This window comes from Microcebus murinus, chromosome 6 (assembly GCF_040939455.1).
Source record: "Microcebus murinus isolate Inina chromosome 6, M.murinus_Inina_mat1.0, whole genome shotgun sequence".
In the NCBI taxonomy this organism is placed as follows: Eukaryota; Metazoa; Chordata; class Mammalia; order Primates; family Cheirogaleidae; genus Microcebus; species Microcebus murinus.
In genome coordinates, this window is record NC_134109.1 from 104,765,381 (window position 1) to 104,774,410 (window position 9,030).

Genomic DNA, 9,030 nt, shown 5'->3' on the forward strand with positions numbered 1-9,030 from the left:
TCACAGGAAATCCATGCTTTGGGGGATGGCTCTCGCCGGCCACAGCCAGATTTCTCCGTGTGTAAGTGGCACAAGGGGCGCGCTGTAGGAGCGACCCTCTCTCCACGCAGGATCGGCAAGGGCAAGGGCCACGTGCAGAGGGCAGGAGGGAGCGGGCCTGCCGGGGTGGACTGAGGACGCAGAGCAGGCAGGTACCGTGGCTCTGGGGTGTAGGGAAGGGTAACCTGTCGGAGGCCTGAGGCTTGCTCAGGCTGCATGGGGGAGGTGCAGGGGGTGACATTTGGGAGCCAGACAGCCCTCAGTTTACATCCTACCTTTGCTTCTTATCAGCTTATCTGACTTTAGGCAAATCACCTAGAACCTGTCTGTTCACTCCTGTTCCCGTGTTCTGTCCAACTCAGCTATTAATACAAGATGGGGAGGGGAAGAGAATGGAGCCCCACAATACATATGTTTTGTTTTATTTTGATTTTTTGAGACAGAGTCTTGCTCTGTTGCCCAGGCTAGAGTGCCATGGTGTCATCATAACTCATGGCAACCTCAGACTCCTGGGTTCACGCAATCCTCTTGCCTCAGCCTCCCAAAGTGCAAGGATTACAGATGCAAGCCCCCACACCCAGCCAATGCATATGTTTTTTAAAAGCTGCTGTTTAGTAAGCGTGACTCTGTGCTATGCACGATTCTAAACACTCTGTAAGCATCGTTCGTTGAACCCTTACGACAGGGAGGTACAGTTATTGTCCCTCTGTTACACCTGAGGATGGGGAGGCAAACAAAGGTTAAGTGACCTGCCGAGGTCACATGGTCACACGGAGCAGTCAGGACTAGAACCCACTGTGTGTTCTGATCAAGCACTCCACGTGAAATCATGGTACCACGTGGCCTCACCTCTCCCAGAGTTTGTGATTTAATCCATGGCTGTGGTTCTTGTTTGGAGGATGATGGATCAGGCTGCCTTCCTCCTTCTCCTTGAGCTTCTCTTTCTTCTCCACCCAGTGCCTGCCGTGTGCTTCTCTGACTTACGGGGAGGGTCAGGAAAGAAGAACAAGCATGCTGATGGGCTGGAGTGAAGCTGGAGCATGTCTTTGGAGGCTGTGGGGCTGCTCGAGGCCTGCAGAGGTGTCCCTTGCCCGTGGAGCAGGGATCCCTGTGCAGGCTGCTTTTGCTTGGCTGCCCTGGGCACCGGGTGGAACACGTCATCCTGGACAATGTCCACATCCTCAGACATGCTTCTGGTCTGGGTTGGGGGAACCTGACCTGGCCAGGCCTGATGCCTGTCTCCAGGGGGACTCCCCCACCCGGATGTGGGATACAGGCAGCAGTGGGGTTTATGGTCAGGTGGCTGCACTGGCTCACAGGGGACGTGATAGCTGGGCCAGAAGCAATGGGCCTAGGCTCAGAGGGAGCACGGATGCTGTCTGAAGGAGAAAGGGCAGTCTCGTGGGCTGGGACCGAGGGTTGGGAGAGCAGAGGTGGGAGTGGCAGCAGGACATAGATGCCATCCCACCAGAGAGCGTGACGAGGGGCAGAGCTGTCAGCAGAGGCTGGGAGGGACTGAATGCTGGCGTTGCCTCTACAGAAGCATGGGAACCGCCACCCAAGAGCCTCGGCGGCGCAGGGCTCTGCGTAGCACTCCTGCTGGCTGCCCAAAGGAGGACCCTGCCCTCCAGAGTTCACCTCAGTGTCCCAGTGGGCTCTGCGGCTGTCCCTGCCTCCTGCGCTTGGCTGCTAGCCGGGGCACACAGCACTTCCTTCCCTGGGCCTCCGTGGAGGGATGTGGTTTCGTGTGGACATCCCCCTGGCCCCTCTGTGTCCTCCCCGTGTCCAGCCTGCCATCTGTGCTGCCCAGCCCCCCACACCCTCAGCTGCCACCCCCCAGGCAGGACCCAGGCAGCTGAGGCCCTGTCACGTTCTTTCCTCTCTTCATGACAGTCAGCACCACTTGTTCTAATGTCATCTGTCTTTGGGTAGGAGGCGGGTGGGGTGGTGAGGAAGGTGAGAAGGAAGGACTTCACAGTTACTTAGTCTTCCCAGACCAGCGTCTTTGTGTGTTGTAGAAATATTCCAGAAACCTCTCCAAGGCTCAAACACTGCTTGATGCCAGGTCTTCTGCATGGGGGTCACCTAGGTGGCTCTGGCCTCTGCAGGGTGTGCTCACCTGGAGGTCTGTGCCCGTGGGGCCACCCACACTCCCTCCACGTCTCTCTGTCCTGGCGGTTTCTGGACTTTTAAAAGGCTCTTTGGCAGTTAAATGACTTGGCCCGTGGGTTTCGGCCCAGTGCCTCCTCTCTGGCTTGGGCTGGTGCCACTGCTTCTCTCGTGCCAGGAGGTGGTTTCTTTGGGGATCTTTTCACTTCTGAGGTTTTGTCACCTGCATCGGGCTGGGAGAAATGGATGAGGCTGGCCGCAGGAGGTTGTGCAAAAACGCCTGTCCCCTGTTGATTATCAGAGCCCTCAGGAGTTTTGAGTGTGTGCATGCGTATGTGTATAAGTTACTGAAACTGTTTTCTCTCCGTTTCTCCCCCTCTCCTTCCTCGATTTAGGTTCCTTGAAATCCAGAGGCCCAGGCTCTCCAAGCTGCTCCGCATCCTCGCCTTTGCTTATCCCTACACCTGGGACTCCCTCCCCATCTTCTACAGGGTAAGGGCCCGAGGCACCCCCTCTCTGCCTGTTGACAACACCAGGGAGGCGGTTTCCTGAGTTTCTGGGGGTCAGAGCCTGCACTGGGCACCGTACGACACAGTGGCAGTCCAGACCCGGGTGCTGCTGTGCTGGCCCTTGAAGAGTGGTTAGGAGACGGCGTGGACACAGAGGTCCTGGCGGGAAGCACGAGTGGGCTTGGGACATTTGCAGAGCTGAGCAGCCCAGGCACCAGGGCTGAGGAGAGGGAGCCGTCTAGTCACTGCCAGTCCCGGGACAAGTCCTCTCCACTTTGATTCCCCTCCTTTGTAAATGGGCATGGTGACAACCCTGCCATCGGCTATGGGGAGGATTACATGAGGTACCTTGCAAGTTGGCTGGTGGCAAGAGTCCTATACCTGCATTGCTGTGTATCACCATCAATTAGTGTACTGTCGATATTGAAGGGAAAGGAATGAATGAAGGGCCTAAAGGAGAGATGGGAATTAGAGGGAGAGCACACAGGGAGAGGGCGTAGGAGGGACGACGAGGACAAGAAGGTCAAAGTCCATGCACTCTGAAATCACGTGGGCCTGAGTTTAAAGTCTGGTCCCACTGCTTGCTGGCTGTGTGACCGTAGGCAATGCACGTAACCTCTCTGAGCCTCGGTTTCCTCATCTGTAAATAAGGCTAACATCTCCTCCTTCATAGGGGGTAATGAGGATCAACCAGCGGATCCGACGGGCTCAGCAATGGCTGGCACCTGCCAGCACCCAGTGAGCGGGGTCCCCTCCCAGAGGCAGCGTCCTGTGTGTCCGGGGCATGAAGCCCAGATGGCAGGGCTGAAGGGTGAAGGGGCGGTGGAGCCCCGCCCACCAGTGGGGGCACTGAGCACATGCTCAGGGGAGACCCAGAGATAAGGGTGCAGCTCATTCTCCTCACTCCTCCTGGAGGGCACAGACCTCGTGCAGGCCGCCAGGGAGGACGGAGCAAGCCTGCCCCGTGCCCCACCAGGTCAGGCGGCACAGAGGCGAGAGTTGTGCACTCTGCACTGGGCTGCGTCACACAGTGGGGCGGCGGGGAGGGAGGGCTAATTCCAGACAGAGATGCTCATACTGGGGTCAGCCTGCCTGGACTCCCATCCTGGCTTCACTGTTTACGAGTGGTGTGCAAGTCATCTCTGGCCCACTTTCCTCATCTGCAAAATGGGCCCAGTAGTCTGCCTTATGGTAATTGTTGTGGCTCGGATGAAATGATGCGTGTAAAAGGCATGGCCTGGTGCCCTCAGTGAGTGGAAGCCACTGTAGTTACTTATAATAATAATATTACAAAAACTATACCTACCTCTGACACGGTATAATAGCCATAATTAATACTTTTTGATGACTCAGAAGGCCTTCCAGGGATTTCTAGGCCTTCCAGACTTAATTAGGGGCATTAGTTCAGTGGATGTGCTGATTAACAGTGAGTTCAAGTGTGAATAGACCACTTTTTACCATACAGTTGACCCTTGAATGCCACGGGTTTGAACTTATACGTGAATTTTCTTCTGCCTCTGCCACCCTTGAGACAGCAAGACCAACCCCCCCATGATGATTTTTCTTAATACCGTTGTCTTTTCTCTAGCTTACTTTTTGTAAGAATCTGGTATAAAATACGGATCATGTGCCAAATACATGTTAACCGACTGTTATTGGTAAGGCTTTCTGTTAGCAGGAGGCTACCAGCAGTTAAGTTTCTGGGGAGTCAAAAGCTATATGTGGATTTCCAGTGCATGGGAGTGGTGCCTCTAAACCCTGCGTTGTTCAAGGGTCAACTGTACTTATGTTTTACCCCCAGAAAGAGTAGCAATGTATATAATAGGATTTTTCTTTTCCTTTTCTTCCTTTCTTTCTTTTTGTGTAATTAAATAACTCAAAGCCTTTCATGAGCATTTGGGGGATTGAAATACAATTATTGTGCATCTCAATTGATTATGCTCAGGATAGGAATTCTGCCTCCACGCCCCCAAGAGTTCCCTCCTCCAGGCCACAGATCTGAGGGGGCAAGGGATTTGGCCTCTGGAGTCCATGTGTGTTGACATGTGTGGGTGTCAGAGCCCAGTCCCAGCTGCAGGTGCTAAGAAAGAAGAGGGCCTACCTATAGCCTGGCCTCCTTTCAACGCCTGATTTTTTTTTATACCTGCAGCTATTCCTGTTCCCAGGGGAGAATGCAGGAAATGAAGCCACCTTATACCACCAGAAGCACATGGTCATGACCCTCCTGGCCACTTTCTTGTATTCTGCACACCTGCCGGAGTGCCTAGCCCCTGGACGCTTTGACTATATCGGTAAGTGGGCAATGGCCCTGCCACTCTGCTTGTTGCCCTCCTGGCTGGGGAGGGGTCCCTTCCCTGTTTCCAGTGCATGAAGCTGCAAAGGGGCAAGGCAGGGGCCGGGAAGGAGGCCAAGGTGAATGCTGTTGCGAGTTGACAGGGCCCAGGATGTCCATAGCCAGTGCATGGCCAGGTAGGATGGGGGAGGATGGGGAGCAGGTGGGCCAGGACCCTACAGCATTCAGGTGGGGCATGGGGCCAGCGAGTTCTATTGTTACCTAAGACATGGAATCCTGTTATTAAATGAGCACTGGGGGGTAGGAAAGGCCAGGTGCAGATGGCCCTGAGGGTCACAGGCAGCAGGGAGCTGTGCAGAGGAAGTGCCTGTCCTGTGCGTGGTGGGTGGGAGGGGCCCAGAGTCTGGGTAGAGCAGTAGTTCTCAGGGCGTAGTCCAAGGACCAGCAGCAACAGCACCACCTGGGAACATGCAGATCTTTGCGTCCTGCCCCAGACCTCCTGAACCAGAAACTCCGGTAGAGGGGCCCAGCACACACACAAAAGCTGTGTGATCCTCCAGGTGGGCATGGGCTCACAGATGTCTGCGAAATGATGGAGAGGAGGTATCCGAGTTTCGGGGGGGTCTGCACCTGCTGGCAGGGGAGGCAGGGTGGGGCACTGCAGAATGCGTCGCCCCCTCCCTGGCTCTGGGACTGGCTGGGAGGAGGGCAACCCTGGGTCGATTCTGGTGATGTTGACAAGAGTTCATCGTGAGAGTTCCTTAGATAAGTACTGTGGGAATCAAAGGGCCAGTCACTGTCCCCACCGTGGCAGGAAACTTGGTTCCCCCCAAGCCCATTTCCTTCCTGATTTTCTGTCTCCTCTCACCTAGGAGATGTGGCCAGATTTGCTTTGTTTGATCTGATTAGAATTTTATCTCTTTTTCTTTTTTTGTCCTGCCAAGAGGGGTTGCAACAACTAGCAAAATGCTCAGAGGCAGATTTCCAAAAAGGAAAGAAAGGAGAGGCCAGGGGTTGGCGGCAGCGCCCTGCCTGCCATGCCCACCTCCCCGGCCCCACCTTGGTGAAGGCTTGGGGGCTTCAGGAAAAATAGGCCTGGGCCTTGTTTTGCCACCACCCTGGCTTCTTAATCACATTTTATTTATTCACTTCTATCCCATCCTCTTGGGCCTAGGGGTAGAGTTGAAAAACGCACAGGGGGAAATTTGCTAGACAGTGGTATATGACAGATCATTAAGATGTTTAGGAAGTTCTCAGTCCTTGAATAACTGAGTCTGTTGGAGGTAGGAGTCCTCTGGTGCCAGCCCCTGAGCCCCAGCCTGGGAGTGCTGACCTGGCGTGTTAGTGTTGGCCACAGGAAGCTCCTCCCTGCTCCTGTCAGGCAAGATTGTTGAAATCACTCTTCATGCTTTGACCACGGTTCAGATACATCCCATGCTGATGGCTCTTTCTGCCTTTCATCTCCTGCCCTAATGAAGATGGGTTTGAACCTCAGCTGGTAAATGTAGCTAGTCACCACTCTGCTTGGTGCAATGTCCTTGGAGGGCATGGCTCTTCGTTGGAGAAGAAACCACTTTGCTGCATCACATGCAGATTTGGAAATTGTACACAGCCCATCAGCTTGTGGATAAAATCATACACGGCCCATTGCCCTGCTAAAGCAGGGGTGGCATCTCTAGGCACATCTTCTTCCTGGGGGGTGGTAGCTCCCTGCTATAAGGAACTCACCAGACGTCCACTCGAGACTCCTCAACCCTCCTACACTCTGGTTCCTGATTCTATTCCTGCACGACAGTAGAGGTGGCCGGGCTGGCTCAGCCTGCGACATTTATTGAATACTTCTGTGATAGGTCCTGAACTTTTTATTTGAACCAAAGGAGAATCCTTATTTAACTTTCATGTTGTATTGGTTTGCAACGGCTGCCATAACAAAGTACCACAGACTAAACAACAGAAATTTATTTCCTCACAATTCTGGAGGCTGGGAATCTGTGATCAAGGTGTCTGCAGGGCTGGTGTCTCTCCTTGGCTTGTTGATGGCCATCTTCTCTCTGTATCTTCACATGTCCTTCCCTCTGCGTCTGTGTGTGTCCCAGTTTCCTCTTCTTCTAAGTCTTATTGGTTAGAGTCCACTCTAATGATCTCATTTTTACTTAATTATCTCTCTAAAGACCCTATCTCCAACTATGGTCACATTCTGGAGGTCCTTGGGGTTAGAACCTCAACATAGGAATTTTTTAGGGACGTAGTTTAATCCATAACAAGTGTGGTCATCTTATCTTACTCCTGGTGTCTGAAGGTTGTCCACAAAAGCAGTCCCTGACGCTGGGCGTTGGAATCCTTTCCTCACCAAACACCAAATCAGCATGTCTCTGCCCAGCGCCACCGCTCTCTACTGGGCTGGCCCTGGGTGAGCTGCATCCAGCACCTCATCAGGGAGGAAGTCCCTGGTCATGTCTGTGGTGATCCAGGAATAGGGAGAGGACACTTGGGAAATGGCCCACAGAAAATGTGGCTGGCTTGAAGTCAGAGTCTGAGCCGACTAGCACAGACTCTCACGAGATGCCCTTGGGCAGAGCATGGTGCCTAGCTTTCTCATCTGGAAAATGAGGCTGCTGGATAAGTTGTTTTAAAAATGAGTGTGGTTTGCTCCGATAGTCTTTTTATTATTCTCATTTATTTTTAAAAATAAATTTATTAAGGTATATTTTACATATTCAATAATTCCCCAATGTCAAGTATACAATTCAGTGATATTTTCAGTGAAATTTACCAAGTTGTACAACTATCACCATAAATTGGTTTTAGAACCTCTTCATCACCCCAATTAGATCCCTCACACCCATGTACTGTTAATCTCTGTTCCCACCCCTGCTCAAGGCGGCCACTAATCTATCCTCTGTCTTTATGGATTTGCCTGTCCTGGGCATTCCATGTAAGTGGAATCATACAATATATGGTCTACTGTTTGGCCTCTTTCATTCAGCAGCATGTTTTGTGTGTGTGTGTGTGTGTGTGTGTGTGTGTGTGTGTGTGTGTGTGTGCGCGCGTGCAGACACAGAGTCCGGCTGCTCGAACTCCTGGGCTCAAACAATCCTCCCACCTCAGCTTTCTCAGTAGGTGTGACTATAGGCACACACCACCAAGCTGGATAATTTTTAAATTTTTTGTAGAGATGGGTCTCGCCATGTTGCTCAGGCTGGTCTTGAACTCCTTGGCTCAAGCGATCCTCCCTCCTTGGCCTCCCAGAGTGCTGGGATTACAGGCGTGAGCCACCACGCCCGGCAACATCATGCTTTTAAGCATACATGACATAGCGTGTATCAAAAATCCATTCCTTTTTGTCCCTAATCTTGATGGCCTCTTCTGTGTTTCCCCCAGGTCACAGTCACCAGCTGTTCCACGTGTGTGTGATCCTGGCCACGCACATGCAGATGGAAGCCATACTTCTGGACAAGACTCTGAGGAAGGAGTGGCTCCTGGCCACCTCCAAGCCCATCTCGTTCCCTCAGCTAGCAGGAGCCATATTTCTGTGCATCATCTTCAGCCTCAGCAACATAATTTATTTCTCAGCTGCTCTGTATCGGATTCCCGAGCCAGAATTACATAAAAAAGAATCATGATTCAGATCATAAGCTTTCCACGCCAGATGTCAACATTAAGCTGCAACACCATAGCCATCATAAGCCGGAGGCATGGTCCTGGCTTACGATGGCCTAAAATACTCATAATGATTGGTGTCTTGGCATTTTTGAATGAGTTCATGCCAAAAAGGTATTTAACTGGGGAAATGTCTCTAAATGTGCACTGATTCTGTGTGGGTGGTTTTAAAAGGGGAACGGGGGTTCAAGCAAGTCCTTGTTAAGGCAAATTGTTGATGTTTTGTTAAGTTTTAAATTTGTTTAAAACAGGGGCTTTAATTCTATTTAAATAGTTGGATTAAGCACATTGCCCTTGTAGCTTTGTATTCCTTTTTAAAAATGGATCCTGCTTCATTGGATGAATTTCATATATCAAAGCTTCTCCCGAGAGCTCCTGTAGTGGCCTGTCAACTACTGGGGAGAGTGAGTGGGGAAGGAC

General features: G+C 52.0%; 1 protein-coding gene across 3 annotated transcripts in view; it reads left to right on the forward strand.

Annotated features, from left to right (window-relative positions):
- Positions 1 to 8,585, forward strand: part of PAQR5 (progestin and adipoQ receptor family member 5) — a 32,010-nt gene extending 23,425 nt beyond the window's left edge. For all 3 annotated transcript variants that reach the window (XM_012768343.3, XM_012768344.3, XM_076004513.1), the window contains exons 5-7: positions 2,544 to 2,640; positions 4,807 to 4,948; positions 8,332 to 8,585. In XM_012768343.3, the coding sequence (XP_012623797.2) occupies positions 2,544 to 2,640; positions 4,807 to 4,948; positions 8,332 to 8,573 (481 nt within the window). In that variant the 3' untranslated portion in view covers positions 8,574 to 8,585. The remainder of the gene's footprint in view (positions 1 to 2,543; positions 2,641 to 4,806; positions 4,949 to 8,331) is intronic.
- Positions 8,586 to 9,030: the final 445 nt, after the last annotated feature.